General features: G+C 40.4%; 1 protein-coding gene across 1 annotated transcript in view; it reads right to left on the bottom strand.

Moving 5' to 3' along the window:
* Positions 1-20015, bottom strand: part of asic4a (acid-sensing (proton-gated) ion channel family member 4a) — a 58445-nt gene that overhangs the window by 4640 nt on the left and 33790 nt on the right. The window contains exons 3-6 of the mRNA XM_049729193.2: positions 5067-5211; positions 4457-4584; positions 4203-4356; positions 405-458 (exon numbers count right to left, since the gene is read on the bottom strand). Coding sequence (XP_049585150.1) covers positions 405-458; positions 4203-4356; positions 4457-4584; positions 5067-5211 — 481 coding nt within the window. The remainder of the gene's footprint in view (positions 1-404; positions 459-4202; positions 4357-4456; positions 4585-5066; positions 5212-20015) is intronic.

The following is a 20015-nucleotide window of genomic DNA, read 5'->3' as shown; positions in this document are numbered from 1 at the left end:
ATAATTAAATTTGTGGCTCAAATAGAAGAAAAAGTATAATTATATCAACGCATGTGTGCTCATTAGCATAAAATCGTTCATACCGCTCCATTAATGCCATTGAAAAGCGCGGCACTTTTGTTCTGTACCAATATTGGCGGAAGGAGAGCGAGATGAGATGGAAGATGGACGAGACGCCGTAGAAATGACGAATCAGTTTAATATTAACAATTCAACAAAGGACGCCATCACACTCCAAAGTGACAAAATCACAATGGGAAGTCATTTCAAGATCTTTAGATTACCTCCGGTTATGGTATTACTTCTATTGAGAAGAAAAAAAAAAAACAATCTTCAAAACTTTGCATTGTACCTATTGTGGTGCATTGTAATGAGAAAAGAAATGAAGGCAGATTGTTTCTTACCAAGTGCTTTGTCAACACAGTTGATTTTATTCGGAGGACAGATATCAGCGGTTCCTAGAGAGGAGAGCACATAATGAGCCTGATCAATCACAACCAAAATGATCAGTGACCCGCGTCAACCGCAATGAGGAAGAACGGCTGTGAACAACAAGGCGTCGCTTATCATTCATCTCCCAATGAAGGCAGGACACGCCGAGGATGACTTGCATCCAGCGAGCGTGGCTGTCGCAGAGAAATGAAGCATGCGTGTGTAGAAAAAAACGTCCTTAGAAAAAAGAAGAAAACACATTGGCCAGTCTATCAAATGCGGGAATTCATTAGCGGCACAAGTCATTAGCAGACTTCTGCTGTTTTGCTTCTTTATGAGGTGTGTTGATTAATGTAGAGTGAAATGACGTCAGATAGTCTCTGTGACTTTTTACGCGCTCACATTATGTCTTGTTTGTACAATGTAGCACAATTATCAGCGAGAAAAGAAATGAGTCTTGAATAACACTTTGTAAAAAGGGCAGCCATTTTGTCTGAGGAGACAAAAGCCATGGCGAGTTTCCATGAGCTGTCCACGTGTCACAGGACAAAAACGGCCTAATAGCTTTTTTTTTTTTAGGTGCTCGGCCAAATATAGAAATAGACCCAGACACTAAAATATTAACTCTGTGGCAACCAAATCTTGGAAAACACATTTTTGCTTCTAATGGTGGTAGGCCCAAAAGAAACGTGGACGATGACGTCACAAAATGTGCATTTGTAATATATTGTTTTCTTTACTGTTTATCTTCATTACACATTTAAGTAGTTATTCGTCCATTCTTTTATTTTATCAGACTGATGTTAAAAGAGTTGATAAGTGGACCACGTTGCTAACTTATACGCATCCAATTTCTAGACCATTTGTTCTCATCAATGTCACGGCCGACATTGATGAGACGAACAGAACAAAACAAAAAAGTCACCGCTTCAAAGACAAAAGTCTTTCAAGTTGGATATATTCAGAAACCACGGGCAGCTGTTTACTATAAAAAAAAAAAAAAAAAAGGGGAAAAGAAATCTTTTATCTGCCCCAAGTTGATGACAAAGGGAACAGTGGATGAGTAGTTAGCTCTGAGGTTGGGGGTACAAATCTAGTCTTAAATTTTCTTGTGTGTTCCTTCTGAGCTTGTGTTGAGTTTTCCAAGACAACTATTCACAAAGAGTATTCAATAAATCTAACATGCAAGTTTTTGGAATGTGGGTTAAAGGTCAAATATAGCGAGAACATGCAACCTTTATACGTGATGGCCTGAGATCAGACCCACTCGATGTAGTCACTTCAAACTACAACACCCATCTTCAGCGCAACCACATATCTGGCAAGGTTGAGAGTTTTGGTGGCAAAAAGCTAGAAGCGCTAAGTGCGGGACTCTCAAAGGAACTTTATTTTCAAATATAAAACAAGCCAGCAAACAGCAAGGAATGTCAAATCAAAAATATTTTAAGTCTATTCAAAGTACAAAAATAAATCAAAACACCACAAGAGGAATCATGAAATGACAACGGCTAACAAGAACAGGCGGAAACAAAAAACATAACGAGACAGACAAGACATGAAAAAAGAGACACAGAGAAAACATAAAACAAAACTCAGTCCGATCAAAACAAAGTCAACACAACGTCATATTTACTGCACATAGTTTGCAAAGCTCTCCTACGAACTACAGTGCAATAATAATAAAAACAACAACTGTGATTATAAAGTGCCTTTAAAGGGACCTAAGAACACTCTGGAGAATTAAAAGGGGTAATTAAACGTGTGTATATTCCAGTCACTAAGTGTACGCTTTAGTGAACAGATGGCGCACGACAGCTTTTTCGACATATACAAACAAAGCTATAAGTGGGGCCACAACCACTGCAAGTGCAAGACAGGATTATCTTCCACATCCTGTTTACTGGGTAAAAAATGAAAAAGTCAGCGCTGTAACATTTGAACAGCTGTGTGTGTGTGTGTGTGTGTGGTTGAGACTGAAAAAGACTTTCTATTCACCAGTTGGCCTCGCGCTCTTTTGACAAGCTTTGGAGCCAATTGGTCTCAGGAGTCCTATAAAGGAATTTGAGTCCTCTTAATATTCAACAATAAATTGTGCGTACTCGCTTTCCCAAAGCTGGCGAAGCAAAGCTTCTGCATTTATTAAAGCTGATATCTATAATAAATCAAATTCCTGATGCAATACATCACCGTGGGAAGCAGAAAAAGCGGTGCTGCAGCTCACTGGGAACTCTCAAGTGATTATTGCTTGCAATTTGTTAATTCAAATGTTTCTCTTTGTTATCTTATTCATTTGTAGCTGGGGCTCAATTCTTGCAGTTTCTTAAAAATATGTTGATCTTGCAATTTCTCTCACGGACTGTCGCGCAAGGCAGCAGTCATTTATAATTTAGGTCGCAAATTGATTTCCCGCTGTTAAAAACAATGGACCAGCATTTAGAATGGTGCAGCTGTCATAGCATAATGTAATAGTTGGGCCCTGAGGAATATTAGAAAGCAGAACTATTATTCTTTGTCCACTCTTATTTCTATAATTTTTTTCCAGATGTTACAGTCCAAAACGCATAAATGATTTGCAACATTGTTTCCTATGCAAGTGATAAGTCTTTGTCAAAAGGCCAGTGATGCATGTACCTTCTGGTATCATATTTTTACTGTACCCTAAATTCATTGTTGTGGTTGTGTTCTTTCTAGAGCTTCAGTGCAGCCTCCTTCAACACAGTTTACATTCAGTAGCCCGACTCTTAGCAATAGTGTTGATGACACACATGCTGTGCAAGTCTAGACACTTAATTTGGTGCTTGGCAGACCGGCGTCTCACTCGTACCCTCCAGACGATTAGGCAAAATGAAAAATCGGTAATCAATAGGGGGTAAAAAATCTGCAAACAGCGTTTCCCAATCCGACTTCGCTATTTTTTGCCCGTCGGATCTTAAGTCTTCTACAAAATTTTCATAATTCAATCATTAATATCGATTCTCTTGTTTATTTAATCACAATCATCTCTATTAGTCAACTTCCGAGAGTTGCTAAGCTCCTTAAAGAGCTCAGATTTTTTTTTTGTGGTCATATTAGAATTTGATTTAAATCCAGACGAAAAGAACATAACCACTCACCTTGCAATCTGCGCTTAGAAGCCGTAAAAATAAATGGCACAAATTGATGATGGCCTGCCCGGGCGACAGGTTGAGAAATTCACTGAGATGTTAATCAGGACTGACACCTGAATGAGAGCTGCCATCATAGCTGAAGAGCATTCCATTCCATGTAGAGCAGCTCAAGGTCAGAGCGCAAATTACATCCGTCCTCGGAGGGTTCAAGTGGGCCAAAACGCAGATGGATTATTTTGCCCGTGCCTCATGATATCATGGATATGGATTGACTAATGCAAATATTCCAATGGAAGCGGCGACTACTAATTAAATTCTTAATCCAACCTTGCCTGTCATTCATACGTAGTATTACGGAATATGTTGCCGAATAGAAAAGTTTTTGATGCTTCAGTATAAATCTATAGCCAAGATACCGTATTTTCCGCACTATAAGGTGCACCGGATTTTAAGGCGCGCCTTCAATGAATGGCCCATTTTATAACTTTGTCCATATATAAATCCATATATTTGGACACGCCTGCTGTAGTGGCTCAATATTGGTCCATATGTAAGGCGCACCGGATTATAAGGCGCACTGTCGGCTTTTGAGAAAATCGGAGGTTTTTAGGTGCGCCTTATAGTGTGGAAAATACGGTAATTAAAAGCTCCGTGTGATCATACCTGGCATGTGCACCATCCTGCAGTTGCACACTCGCACAACCTCGTTGGTCTCACAGAGCAGGCGACAGGCGCTGATGCTGTACGTGTCATATCCGGGGAACTTCTCTTTGCTGCTGGAGCGGCAGTTCCCCCAAGGCTGGGGCAGGTATGTCAGCTGAGCACAAAGATTTATTAGCCGGGCAGCTGGCAGGAAATCAGTAAGGCTCCCATGCTCTTTGTGGTTGGGCTTGAAGATGATAAAGATAAAGACCTACCCTTTGCTCCTGACATGAAACAAAGGTCTGGAAGCCTGGGGAGACGCCGAAGCCCAGCTGGTGAATGTAAGGAGGCTCGTCCTGACTGTGGATTTGAACTCGGATTCCGGCCTCCAGAGACGTCTCGTCTTCAAAATGGAGCAAGGGCACAGCATGGGAAATTCACAGAATGAAGAAAATGTGATGTGAATTATAAATGGGAATAATTTTCCCATGTACGATAAGCACATCGGAACCAGACAATTTTTTTTGGTGTTGTTTTTAATGATGACACAATTTAACCCTGAATCTGATTAGACGGTATTTTTAATTCCAACGTATCGGAGATCGACCTTGGCGATCTCACCGCACTTTCGATTATTTCTCGTCGGTTGAAATCAAACTTGGCTGAAATCGAAGTGAAGACAGCCACGTGTATTGAATTATGTATAACTTTCAAAGTGTTCACTCGAATACCAACAATTGTCAGTCAATTGATTGACATTTATTTTTCTCATCAGTTCACAAATTCTGGCACTAAGGGTTGCAATAAAAATAAAAATAATAACAATGCACATTATTATTTCATTTTCACATCATTACATTGGACACAAATGTTTTGCTGGCTTACTCGTCTCTCTCCATATCGGCAGATATTCATCCTGCTGGATATCCAACATGATCTCCAGCCCATTTCCCATTCCACCTTGCTTGGTTTTCCTAGATGTGGTCTTGTTCCCATTAAAGGTGTAGCATTTCCCATATCTGGTGTAAACCTGGAAGAAAACAAAAGCTAACGTGAGCTTGACAAATTCAAGCCTGTGACGAGAACGAGATTGACCTGAGCGTAGAACATAAATAAGATCAAATCCTGTCATGTGCCATAAACATTTAGAGTCTCCACACTGCTCACTATGGATGTAAAATTTTAATTGGACCCCTTGCCGTCATCGTATAAAACCTTATCAGCGGCCTGTAACTTCAGAAGCTTGTGCTATGTTGTATTATGATAAGGAACAAACAGGATTTCTCGTTCCAGACAGAAATGGAAGGTGGAAAAAACATGGCAGTAAATTGCAGGAAAAGCAATCAGGTAAACTCATGTTCCTTCAAACTTTGATGTCAGCAAATCACAGTAAAATAAAACTGATGTTGCTGTGCTTGCAGTGCATTTCTCGCTCCGTGTGTTCACTGGCGTGCCGGTACCTTGTAGCCAGCCGTGTTCCCTGACAGAGGCTATGATGCCGCTGGAGATAACAAATGGCCATGATGACACTTCTTATAAGTGCATATCATTTTGTAAGAGGGAGTCATTATCCAGTCCCTCAAACAATTTCATTTGCTTTTAATCACAAGGCTGGCATAATGAAATATAGAGAGGATTACATTTCAAAAGTTGATTTGCTGGACGTCATGACGTATATATCGGAAAAGATAAATATATGGGTAAATGCGCCATAAAACCTTGAAGGTGATCAGGTATCACCAAACAACCAATCACCAAGTATAGTATCAGTTTCTATTATCCTGAAACAGATCAACTACATCCCATTATTGTTTCAATATGTGCTTACTTCATTTATTTGCACAATCAAATAGTGGATGTGTTGTTCTAGTTCAACCTGCATTCAAATCACCTCGGGAAAGCGATCCTAATCACGTTTCTAGCAGTGATTAAACCAACGAAGCCTGTATGAATAGCTTCCACCCCTCTTTCTTTTTTTTTTGCAGATAAATAAGGCATCAATTACCAGAGTGAGCAAAATACATTGGATTCATTTATTGAAGAAAACGCTGACTGGTAATGAAAGAAGAGGAATTGTCTCGACCCCAGAGACACAAATGACAATCAGGCGGACATATTAAAGAGTCATACCGATGCCTTCTAAACATGGACGTCTTACTTTAAGATCAAACAAATCCGCCAAATGAATGTGCTGACCAGAAATGAAGGTTGTTTGAAAACCAACAAAAAGAAATCTTATTTATACACCAGTGACAATAAATCTAACAAGGTTGCAAGCGTATATTCTTTGCCTGGGCATATTCACCACAATGATTACAGAAGGAAATATGAATGGCTTTAAAGGTGAGAAAATGCATTTTTGTTTACAGTAATTGCTTTGTGCCCTTTAAACCGTTTGTAGTTTGGATAAAGGATGAGAGCAAATGTTTGCTTACATAGGAAATGGATTCGTAGAATATGATTCAGATAACCGTTCAGCATAATAACAGGCTCGGGATGCATTTTGGACTTTTAGTATTGCTACTAGGGAGGCATGCATGTCCTTGGAGTGTCCCAAGGTCTTCAAGACGAGGGCGGGGAACATCCCAGTCTTGCGTTACGGCCCTCGCGACAGCTATAAATTGTGTTTCAATTGTTTCCTTTATATTACTCGTGAGGATAATTAGAAGAGAGGTTGTGAGCCCCACCAGTTCTAGAAAGAGTCTGACTGACATGTGCTGCTAGCTTGAAATGGTTTAATCTCAATTTGGCTGTTGCAGAGTTGCCGGGGAGGTAAGCTTCACTTATCGCTGATCCTCTCAACCGTTCATTGACACACTTAAGCCCAGCAGGCGGACTTCGTCTGATGGAACGGGCAACAGAGGTGAAGGAGGATTTTGCTTTGGAAATGCTGAAAAGTGCCACAACCAAGTACCCGAGGTCTGCTCTCAGCACTGGAGGACCTTGATATATTCACACGATACCCCCTGAGACCATGGTAACGTCTTCCAATTATTTTGCCTATTCCAGATTTTTTTTTTTTTTTTTTTTTTGTGAGCTTCCCGTGTTTTTTTTTTCCCCACACGGGTCTTTGCTCAATGAGGATTAAACAAAAACGGTTACTAACTGGTACAAATCCAATAAAAATAGAGGTTTTGTATTTCACTAAGTAAGTTCAACTAAAAACAAGAAACCTAAAGCAGATGCTCCTGAAAGGCAAGTAAAAAATATAAATAAATCAGTTTACCGTGACAAAATACATAAATCTTTAACAACTCAGTCAAGACGGTGTCATCATTTCTCCTTAACCTGATCAAAAGACGATGACAAAAGTGCACCAGTGAAGGAGTACCCCAATATACACCCCAAAAAAAAAAAAAAAGATAGAAAATTACCCAAGAGAATATACTGAATCACAAATGATTCACCACACTTGGAACAAAATAATTCAAATTTGTACACCACAGGGAGGGCAGGCTCCCGTTGTTCTGCTTGCCACACTTAAGAATTCAAACATTAGTTTATTCGACCAGAGCTTCATAATATATACATGATGATCTTTCACGCGTCCTTACTCGACAGCAGAAGAGAAGATTTTGGGGTTATATGCGACATGCAGCCGCATCATACAGAGGGTGAAGAAGCTCTGCATAATTCAAGTCACAGTGAGACAGTTCTGTGTCATGGAATATTAATGACATCTGAATCGACTCAAGTAATTGCCTTAGAAATGTTTGTGTCTCTTATCATTCCATATGTGTTGATGTTGAAGGAAAAAAAAAACAACCCAAAATGAAGCAGTTATGCAAATTGCTCATTATGCTGCAAAATGAATACATCTCTAACAGTGTCAATCAAAGCTCAGCGTGATTATCTCTGTAAAAACAAAATGTTTCATTACGTTTTCTGTTTACGGCAATTGAAGTGTTTATTGTGTCGCTTTGCTATGATACACAAATCCTGGGTCAATTTCTGTCATCATCAGCTTGGCTGTTAAAACATAACAGAAGCGGAAAGAAGATGTCGGGTTATTACTTTTCTTGTCATCAGCGGTGATAGTTTTTCATTCCGACTCTGTTTATCTGTTTTCTGTAAGTTGGGAAAGTACCGATACTGCATATTTTAAGGTATCTGGCATGTAAAGACTACCGATACCAACGCCCCAAGAAACACATTGGCGAATCAACATGTAGGTGAGAAAGAAAGGTCATGATTTTATTGTCCTTATGTAAATTTGACTTGATATTCTTTTCCAGATGTAAATTAGATCTCATTTTAAAACATAAGGATTGTGTAACCCTAACCCTCAGCAAAAAAACAAGAATAAATTCCCTCCCGAAATAAACACAATGACGGACTTTGGGGTTGTGTTTGCTCCATTCGCTGTTTTCAAATCTTTCCTTGATTAAACCGGGTTGAAATAATCCTTCATCAAAAGTCAAGCAGATTACTTTTTACCGTGGCGGCACGCACCGAGATCACATGCTGTGGCCTGTAAACACAAATCTATTGTGACTTTCATAACCACACTGGCGTCTAACTGGGAGAGACCAGCGATTGGTATAAAGACAGGTTCGACAACTCCGAGTAGAGCAGGCTGAGCATTAACTAACAATTTCAACATTGCCACTCACTACGTACGTTATCGCGCACGCATATTCCATAGATCATTACGCAGCTGAGTGTTTCAATTTCACTGGTAGTTTCTCAGAGGGCCATCCAAGCGAGCTCTATCATTTGCAATTAGCGCCTTGTCATCATTCTACCGCTGGGCGGAATAACACGCTTGATAAATGTGATCATTTCCTCAAATAATCATGACAAATGCAAATGAACGAGGAAACATTAGAGGAATTCCGCTGAGACTCGCTGATTAATCGGATGATCATTCCGAGTGATGAATCTGGCACCGTTCACTCCGAGGGAGGTTTTTCCATAAAAAGGCGTTGTACCCACTTGACCGTTTGAAGCCGCATACGTTGGGCCCCAACACTTCATAGATTAAAATGAACTCATGCTGTCAACCTCCGGGGCTTGTTTCAGTCATCTTTGTGGGAGTTGTGAGTCATCCCCCTGCCCTCTTTCTGGTCAGCTCCAACAGAGCATCAAAAATAAGTTCAGCATCGAAGTCAGCGAGCAGCACAACCAGCGAGTCTCCCATTTTTGTGCCACTCACCCATGCACACTCATCTAATGGATCGGCGATAGATGCTCTTGAAATAACAGGTTGGAAATGGACGAACGAGCTCTCCAGCACAATACAGCAAATAGAACTTCCATCTTTAGGTAGAAATGCGTGGCAGCTTCCTGTGACTATGGGCTGCACTCAATTCAAGGCCGTAACCTCACTAGGTTGCTAAATGCAATTTGCAGCTCATAATAGTTTCAGCGCTGATTTAGTTGAATCTCGGCCAACATCCGGATGGCACTAATTTACCATTCCAAAGAATTCAGAATATCAGCTAGCAGTTATGTCCCTTTTGATTGAGCTGGTTAAGATCTCTAATGTATTTTTGAATGGATTACCTGATGTATTTTCAGTTTCGCTCAGCCAGATGAGATAATAAGAAATCATTCGTCCATTTCCTATACAGGTACAGTGATGCCTTGACATATGAGTTTGAGTCAAAACACCCATATAAATCATAATTCCTTACTGAAAAGAATAGAAATGCCATTAATTTCCTTTTTTTTGAAAAATATTTTTTTACAATTTACAAATTTTTTTGCATAAATAATACTGTACCGTTATATTGTCTGTCTACATGTGTTGCTTCACCCTGTCCAAATTTTATTAGCATTAGCTCAAAAGACTTTATTAAAACAAAGCTATGTGGTTCTTTTGTATTATATTTAGTTTTAGTAAACTCAGCTGTTCACACTCACATTTTTAATTTACAAGGACTTTTAAGTGAAAAGTCCTACACGTAAGATAGAACCAAAACCAACTTAAGCAGCTCTGTTTGATACTAAATTGACTTGACTTGACTAAATGTTCAACTTTTACATTTTACTGCTTTTGTTCGCTGTTGTTATGTCACTATCCGGACTTCACCTACAAGCACTCAACTGGTTATTGTTGGCTTTCATTATTTATTTTCCTATTTCAGGTGGAGTGGTGACTGTTTATTCCTCACCGCAGCTTCAGGCAATGGCACCGAAGAGGTGTGGGTGCATGGACAGGGGGGGAGGTTTAAACAAATGTCTCTAAAGATAGCAAAGAACGCTTTGCCATAGCTGACAAATGGGTGTTTCGCTTTGCTCTTCACCTCAAGTTGCCCTTCACCGTTTGATGAGTGTGTCAGGAGACAGGCAGCGAGGAGAAAGCTGTAGCTGAATCATCTCCCTTTATGCACTTGTCTACCTTTTGACTTTCTTTGTCTGCGGTCATTCTCATATTCCTGTTTAATCAAGGGACCACTGTCATTTACACTGAATTTCATTTCCCAAGCTTTCCATCACTCATCGCTCCGGCACCTACATTATTTATTTATTTTGGGAAAACAACCTCCCCTGAAGAAAGCCTGATACAGTCCATCCTTTTTTATTTGTATTCATCAGAGCCAAGACATCAAATCGGTTGCTCATGTTGGACTGGGGCCACATGCAGTCTAAACATAGATGAAATGTCTGGAGAGAAGAAGCTTGATATGATATCCTTGTTCAACATTTATCAGTACAAAATATGGGGAAGCCTTAGGGGGTGTGAAAGATATACAAACACACATGAATAGTAATACTGAAGCCAAGCTGGAGTTGTGGACTTGTGTTTTGCATCTCAAATCAATAAGTGGATTTCAGCTTTTATGCACGCTGGCGGACAAGTGGCCAGCAGCTGAGAGGTTCTGGGTTTGAATCTTGGAGCTGGACCCTCCTGCGTGGAGTCTGCATGTTCTCCTTGTGGGTTTTCCCATACCACAGATGCAAACTAAAACAACTCTTTGAAGACTCTAAATAACCCTAAGGTGTGAATTTGTCTTAATAAGATGCACATTTCTTTACTTTTAGAAAAACTACAGCTGAATGTTATGTCCCGAGTGGTCTATAGGCATGCAACACTTGTTTCATTCACAAGATGGTGCAATAAGTGCACACACTTATCCGCTCACAGGCGTACTTATCTTGGTGCCTCCCCTTACCTAACACCCCATGGTAACAATATTTGCCTGGAAAGCACGGGGCATTTATGAACACACAGGGAGGAGGCGATAGCTCGTATTTTTCATTCTGCATGAATCATCCAAGCAAACAAGTCTGATAAAGGTTTTACTGTGGGTTGTTAAAGAGCCTGTTTGGATCCAAAGCACTTCTCACTGATCACTAGACAGAGGCGGACGCGGAGCCAAATTGCAAATGTTTGGCCTAAGGTTAAATGGCAACTATCTGCTCTAATGACAGCACACAAATTAAAGGCCATATCATTAAAGAAGATATCGAAGGACGAAGTGATAGATCTAAGAGAAATTGAAAATAATTTCACGAGTATTTTTTTTCTGCCTATGCACTGCCAATAAGATTTTTTAAAGGCTAAATTTCTTCAAAATATATTGACTTTATCATTACTTCAGGCAAACGCAATAAAAATGGTGTTTATCCATTACAGTTATTATAACATTTCATTTAACAACTGCTGTTGTAAAACAACACCATTAAAAAAAAAAAAGGAAGTCAATGAAGATGGCAGACAAAAGGAAACGGTAGATTATTCAAAGTGAAGGGAGGAAGGTAACAATGACTGCACATCAGAGATGGGTCCAATATTTGGCCTCGGCTGCATGGCGCCATGCCACCCGCCCAGATGTTTGGCATGTGGATTGTAGTTGTGCCAAATGGGAGTCAGAAGAGCGCACAATGCAGTCGGAGGTTTTAGGAGGCTTCTGATGCATCAAAATGAAGCCGAGGAGAAAAAAAGTTAACAGAAATAACATTTGGTACATGTACACATTCATCCCGTGAAGGAAATGGAATCATCAAGACAAACGGACGGTCGTGGCTGAACAGAATTACCGCGTGGCCAATTTATGAACATATTATCAATATCTGGCATATATACGGCTGTGCTCTTTAACTTTATGCTGCTGTAAAACTTTTTTTTCAAACGATCCATTTACCATCAAGGCTCAGATGGCGACTTGCCTCGACTCCGTGAGGCATTAGAAGTTGACGACATGGTTTCGTCCCTTTGGACTTTTAATTATGTCATCACCTAATATGCACACAAAGCTCGGTCGGCTATCGGGCTGACGGTTGTGTCAATCCCCAGGCGTGCCGCCCGCGCTTTGCCTGCCAGTTAAAGAAGTTGCTTGTGGTCGAGCCGTACAATAATCGAAGGCTTCCTGTGGTTACTGTCATTGTGCGTTTGATCTTCTTGGAACGGGCTAACTTGCTCGTTGGTGCAAGCGTCCTCTGCCTCAGTGTGAGGCTGTGATCATGTAGTATGTGCTGCACTACAGTAAGGTATGCAAAGAAATACCCCATGGAATTTTTTGAGCACTGAATGACAGGGGACACGCCTTTCCATTAAAGTGAAGGAAAAATTATTTTAATTTATTGACCACTAATTTATGTCATTATGGTGTGTGTGTTTTGTAGAGTGCTACATTTGTAATTAAAATAACACATTACAACAATTTGGGTCAATCATTTTCAAATTTTTTGGAGGGGAGGTTGGGGTGGCTGGAACGGATTAATGGCATTTCCATTCATTTCAAAGGGCGTTCTAGACTTGTGTTTTGAATTCAACTTGCATCTCAAGGCAGCACTGTCTTTTGAGGACATCTTTTAAACTCCCTCCCCAAGTAGATAATCAAAGCCAAAAAGGAATATTAAGACAAATAAAAAAATAAAAAAGAATCACAGAATAAACGTAAAAAAAAAAAATCCACTAGATGTTTGTGTTAATGTGTTTTTCCAGGGCTGGCGAGAAAAGGGAATGGATGTGTTTATTTCCAATCCCTCACTGCATTTTCGATTTACCTTTAAAATGTTAAACATCAACAGGCGTGAATTTTTAGTGCGCGTTTTGCTCTGTGTGAATGAATCTCTGTCAAATCCTTTCCAGAGACGCGAGTCTTAAATTTGACCTTGTGTCAAGCCGCTGAGATGGCGACCATTTTCCATTAGGACACCTCACTGCAATTCCGCCACATTCAACAGACAAACGCCAGACAAACGCAATCACCATTCTGTAGAAAAAGTCACCTAAATGCATTTCTGGACGTAGAATACACAATTTAAAACAGGTGTCAGGTATCTTAATAACGTGCCATTCACTGACAACACTTTCCACACCCATTCTTTGTCTGGCTGAAATCAGCACATTCAAAAGGGTAGCCCAGTCTGATGTGAACAAGCCATCATCTCACCCAAGATAGTGTTGAATGCATTACTTTGACAACTAGACTTAACTGGACTGGACGTTGATAACTTCCCTCAGCAATCAAGTGTCACTCATCAGACGCTAACATCCAATGAAACTCACTGCAGCTCTGTTTACCTTTGGCTTTGTTTTACTGTTTGACTACAATGTAAAACTGCCAACAGCACAAACATTTTACACATATAGTGAAGACGTGACGGAAGGGAAGCTCCAATCATATTCTGCTCTGGGGCTCATAAAAGCTCAGGGAGGTATTGCGTCTCTGCCTACAGACTACAAATGAAGGGCGCTTGCATAATACCACTACAGGCAGAGAGAGAAAACAAAAAGAAATTCACCCACTGTGATGTAATAGCGGGGTGGAAATTCATAATTGTTCACTTGGTTGTGTAATTTTCACACATATTTGTAGAAGAAGATAACAAAAAGTGAGTTGGTCGTAGATTTTCCCTTTAAAGGCCAGTTTAATAATAAACATGATAGAATTTGCTCTCCTCAAGGTTCCGTGTGTACTCTTGCTTTGAGAGCATGCTTTTATGTCAACCAATTTCCACCGTAGGAACTCATAATACATTACTGATTGTGACAAAGCCCTTTTTTCTGAGGACTAACCGTGCTTTCTGCAACCCTCGCCAAGATTTATAATTTGCTGCGACAGACGTCAGGAACAGAGCATGTTTATTTTATTTAAGCCGCACTGTGACAACAAGTGGAAAAATACACCTCGGTGGACACCAGATGAATTCCTTCTGTGAACACTGCGCCGTGCATGTCGTATTAGCATGTGGTACCAATTACACAATTCAATATTGGGAATTCTTCACTGTGACGAGGTGTGCGCCAGGCCAAAAATACGGAAAATATTTTGGTTCAGGATGAGCAGTGGACGATATGTTTTGATTGAAAGGGGCTCCAGATCTTCAGCTAGCCTAGCTGATCATGTCGTGGCCAGAGAAACTTGGTCCGGGAGTGTCCCTCTGTGATTAATTGTCTGATTTAAGTCGATACTGTTTACGCTGTGACATCATCAGCAGAATCACAATGATGAGAAATGATAAGGTTATGGCCTCTGACTATTATGTTGTCTAATTCTCATCCATGGTGTGTTTGCTTTGCAGTGCTGTCTGATCAACATTGCAGTCAATACATCAGCAAGCAGGGTTAAAATAAAGAAATCAATGTCAGTGTATTCTCACGGCACTTCCATCTCAGCCCTCATACGGAGATGGAAAGTCATCAAGTGAACTTACCCAAAGGGGATAGACACCTTGTATTGATGTGTGAAGGCTTGCTTAGGTGCCCCGAAAAGCCGGTGTAAAAGTGAAGGATTACTCAAGCAAGCATGTCTTCCTCCAGCACGGTGCACAACACCGCCTTTCTCCCTTTTTTTTTTTTGACGGGTCATTTTTAAAAAAACAGATGAAACAAACAAGAGAAGTTCGGACAGACCATTCATCAATCCTAGTTGGTTTTTCACTCTCGCTCGCTGAGCTGCACAGGAAAGACGGCCTGATGGAGTTTGACTACCGAGACCCACTTTAGCTAATAGTTTTTGTTAGTCCATCCCAAATTACTAGGCAGTCCTTAGTGAAATACCTGCTTTACTTCGTGCCTCATTCACCAACAAAATGATTTTTATTGCCTAATTTAAGATGAATTCTTGCGGCTGATTTTGCCTTAAAGGGACAGTGTGTAGAATTTAGTGCCACCTAGTAGTGGAGTAAGCAAAATGTCATCAGCAAGGAGATAAGCACAGATCTTATAACAATAAAAATGGCAGCGTTCAGAAAACACTTTCACAAATGTTCCTAATTTGACTGTATTCATCTCCTTAGTCATGGAGGTTAATGAGGCTGCGTAGCAAAAGAGCCACATGTCGTAAACAGTTGTAATCAGGAATTATCAGACGCTTAAGAAACCTCTTGAAATAAATTGATCGTGTAGAAAAGATCAAGGGAACAGCACTACAAGTGTTGAGATTTACCCTGCTGAGACCTTAATTATTTCCAGTTCCACGACGGCTTCATCAAAAGAATTACAGGCTTTCCTATCAAAGCTGTTCAACACTGTATTGTTTGTTGAAAATAGTGACATGTCATCTATTGTGTTTTTTTATTTCCAGAGCAATAACAAAACAGTTTCATCATAAAGTGCGATTTTCATTGGATAGAGACCATTTCTATTCCCTCAACCAACAACTTTGTTATTTCACAGCCCTGACTCCCACAAAATAAATAAGTGGAACATCTATATGTCACTTGTATGCCTACCAACCAGGCTGCAGTTTCCAGGCGGTGAAAGGGCAGCCGCCACCATTAGCGACTGCTTTGGTACCCCGCCCGGTTGGAAGCATTTTCTGCACTGGGACAGAACACTAATGGCGTTTTTACACTCGCAAAACTACTGTGCGGGGTTGTGGCAGCAGAAATAATCTTGCACATCGGAGCGAATCACTATAAGATGCAAACGCAGCCTCTTAAAAGTGTTAATTTCACAAATGAGGGGAGGATGTTAAGATTAAACAATTAAAAAGCAGCTATAAAAAAAAAAAACGCTTAGCAGAATGTGGGATAGGAAAAAGTCACAGAAAAGCGTTTGTTTACCTCCTGCAGGGTCCACTGCACTCTAAAACATTGTATCCCCTTCAGATTTTTATTTATTATAACATAAATCATTTGGCTATCATACCTAAGACTGTCCACACGTTTGTTTCACCCCCGAGCGGTGACCTCAATACACCGAGCGGTCTTTACCAACGACTAAGCCATGGGTGTAAACAGATAAATATGAGGAGTTGACCTCAGTGAAATTCCCACTTTAATTAATGCCTGGTCCCCTCACTGTAATTCCACATCTCCTTTATTAGAAATTTGAAAAGTATTCTCCCCGGAGATTTTGCGAGTCACAGGGAAATTGTGGCACAATATGTTTTTAATTTCCCGGGAGGTCCTTGCACAGCAACTATTTAACGACAGAGAGGCTTTGCCGAATGAAACCAAACATAATGCTTTTTTTTTTCTTTCGCGATGGGGCTTGGCCCAAACATGAAATATTCAGTTCGGACAGTACGATCTTGACTGGTGATGACCCGGATTTATTTAGCGTCCCAACACGCGATTATTGTGACTCCGATGGATCAGCTTCAATGAGTAAAACAAACAGATATCTTTTTTTAATGTACGTACTTACAATGATGAAATCGGTTAAAATTTATCGATGTAATAAAGCCAAACGCAGTATGTGGTGCTTATCATGTCCGAGCCGAACGACAACAAAACATGATCATCAGCTTTAAAACCTTTTTAATTCCCTGTAACTTCTATGGCCATTCATAATAAACTAACTTGACATATATTTTTAATGAGCTCAAATAAACGCACCATTAGCTGGTTCATAATAATCTTCGTTGTCTTTCATACGGATCGGCTGGAAGTACTCCAAGAGCTAATGTAGTTCAGGAGCAGTTACGCGATATATTTTTAAAGATTAGAACTTCTTGTATCTTGATTATCGAGTTACATGAAAAGTCCTTGATTGGCTTCAAGTTCAAATTTGACAGCGAGAGCTCATCAAGTCGCAAAAGAAGCCCGTTTGAAGTGCTCATCGCTCGCACTCCACATTTTAATGTGCCGAGTTACTGTCTCCTAATGTGCTTGTAATATACTGCATGCTCCTCAAGATGACACAAATCAATACATACACTAATCCGCCCGTATCCACTGGGGCAATCTCTTATCCTTCCGGATTTTCACACACTAACCTAAAAATCCGTGGAGTGTTCTTAGGGCCAAGTTTCTGATTCCCGTCAGAAGTAAAGGGGATTATGCATGATACTTAAAGCTTCACCCACTTAGAGTTCAACTTTTTTTTTTTCCAGCAAGACAGAAACTATAAAGCCAGTTTTACTTTTGCTGACATTGGTAAACAAACAGAGGTTGTGCAAAGGTCTCCATCAAAGTGGCAGATAAAATGCTCTTTGCTCGTGTTTTTGAAATGCTGCCGCCATGCCTAAAAACAGAACCGTCTATTTGTGTCAGAGTGAAACGTGCGGGCCGAGCAAAGTGCGTCAAACAGAGACGCTCTAAACTGGTTATAATCACGTGTCCTGCGAGACTGTCGCTCTGAGGTGATTAAAGCTCATTTCTGTGACTGACCAGTATCGAGAAATACCGCCATCCACCGGGGTTATTATTCTACACACTTTGAAAGATGCGTCTTGGACATCTTTGATCGTACCACAGAGAAATGCGTCCTTCTTTTCATCCACTTGAATCACATTGGGTTACCAAGGTAACCAAGGTTATAACTATCCAGATCCTATGCTCATGTTCAACAGGGTCTCAGGACAAAGAAGTAAACATTCGCAACATCCGTGTCCTTCAGGGTCAGTGGAGAAACAGTAAGGGTTCAGTGATGTGGTGGCATTGCACATCTTTTCATCATTTTTAATAGACATCTCAAATATAGCCGCCATACAGTCTATCCAGCGAAAGGTCGTAGGGGGCTGCAGCACATCACCCACAACTATATCACCGCTGACAATCAATCCAGACGTTTGGTGTCGCACAAAAACCTATGAGAGGCAATCCGGGCGAGCAAAAAATATAGCAAGGACAAACCACCAGTCCTGCATTGTGATTTAGTTCAATATTATACAAACTCAACACAGCCAGTTGATGCTGTAGAAAGTATTTGAAGTTGTCGGCTCATCTATTTTCTGAAAACACATAAGTCGTAACACATCTAATACCACAGATCTATAAGATCGATCGATCGGATGTCCCCGTCCCCTTCTCCAGCTAAGACTGATCACCAGTCAGTCACGTCAAATGATTGTCTCTAAAAATACAAACTCGGAGATTACGCCGTCTGTTGGCGTGCTGGCAGAGAAGTGCTCCCCGATGTTCTCAATCCTTTTAGACAGAGAAGTCTGTGACTGAACATATTTGACCTGAATCCCATGTTTACTTCAATGATGCTCTTAACGGAGCTTATTCTACATCGGGACTTTCCAGAGTTGCCACTTCTGCTCTCTTTCTGTCAAATGATTGTAGAAGCATCCAAAAGAGGATAAACAAGGCCTCTGATTGATGGCAACTCTTCAATCTCAAACCTTAAAGCTCTGATTTATGACTCAAGTCACATCTAAAAGAGCTCGGGATAAGATATTGTCACAGCGGCAAGAGTTTGCCTGTAACTGAATGGAAAAGCACAAGACCGGGGCAGATTGAAAGGGAATTTCCCAAAGACAACAAGATTTGCACAACTGCGATAGCCATGAACGGCATCCAAGTCAAATCCGCCTCGCATGCGTCTCCTTGTGTCACAGCCAGCCCAAATTCCCCCATCGTTTGTGGCGCCGGCTGACACGATCCCTGACAAGTTTTCACATCAGCGGAGGGATTAGAGGCATAAGGTTTACGCTGGCCTTGACTGGATCCAGGATAACATTTCTGATTCAGCAATTTAAACTAATTTCAAGGCTGGCTCTGCAGCAATTTTCTGGATCAATGGAATGTCATAGCACTCTTGGTCACTAGCTCTATCACAGCTCGAGAACACACAAGGATGCCATGCTAATTTAATGCTTTGAAGCCTTGGAGAGGCTCCACTCCCTCTTACCTGTGATGTAATGCTTATAGTTACTAACCGGAGACAAAAGAAATTAGAGGTCTAAGTGTGAACATGAAAAGATGCATTGGAAGACACGGCGAGTGAATAATTCTATCGTAAATTCATCCTTTTAGAGCAATCAATCATATACTGCAGAGAAGACATTAAATTGGATAAGACCATTGATGGATGAATTTACAATTAAACATTGGCTACTTTTACATGGACAAAATGGCGAATAAAAACTCTTGAATCTTGAATTTGGATTAAAATGATCGGATTCACTGTTTTCATGAACACTGAACGAATCAATGTGACATTTGAAGATTGACAAAATATACCGCAAATAGTAGTAGACTTCCGTTTCAACAAAACATGCCTCTGTCCATATCTACTTTTTTGCCGTTGGTGTATTTTTTTCCCATTTTTCCTGACCTGGTTGTGTACATGAAGCATTCTTATTCCCATCGTTCTTTTATGCGTCCATGTAAACGTAGCTCGTGTGTGAGTTTTGGTTGAGCGATTTATTTCTTTTCCTTTTTTTGAAGGGAATAATGCATGATTTCTGTCAGATGGAAGATGGGTATGAGATATTCTCGGAGGTGGCTGTGCTGTATTGGCTTTGGGCCAATATTGGAAACATCTCAATTTCCATTCTAATTATGTAAACTTATTCCATTCCATTTTGATACAGATGTTGAACATGTATTTATATTTTTACATTTACATTTGACTCCAATAACCTTGACACCTGCCCAAGTACGGGCTTGTGCCCTGAACAATAGTGCATGAAATAAAGAAACCATTACCATAGTGCAGCTCCAGGGCTGGTCTTTATCTCTTTGACTATTTATTTTTTTGAT

This window comes from Syngnathus scovelli, chromosome 8 (genome assembly GCF_024217435.2).
Source record: "Syngnathus scovelli strain Florida chromosome 8, RoL_Ssco_1.2, whole genome shotgun sequence".
In the NCBI taxonomy this organism is placed as follows: domain Eukaryota; kingdom Metazoa; phylum Chordata; class Actinopteri; order Syngnathiformes; family Syngnathidae; genus Syngnathus; species Syngnathus scovelli.
This window is presented reverse-complemented; position numbering and strand designations above follow the sequence as displayed.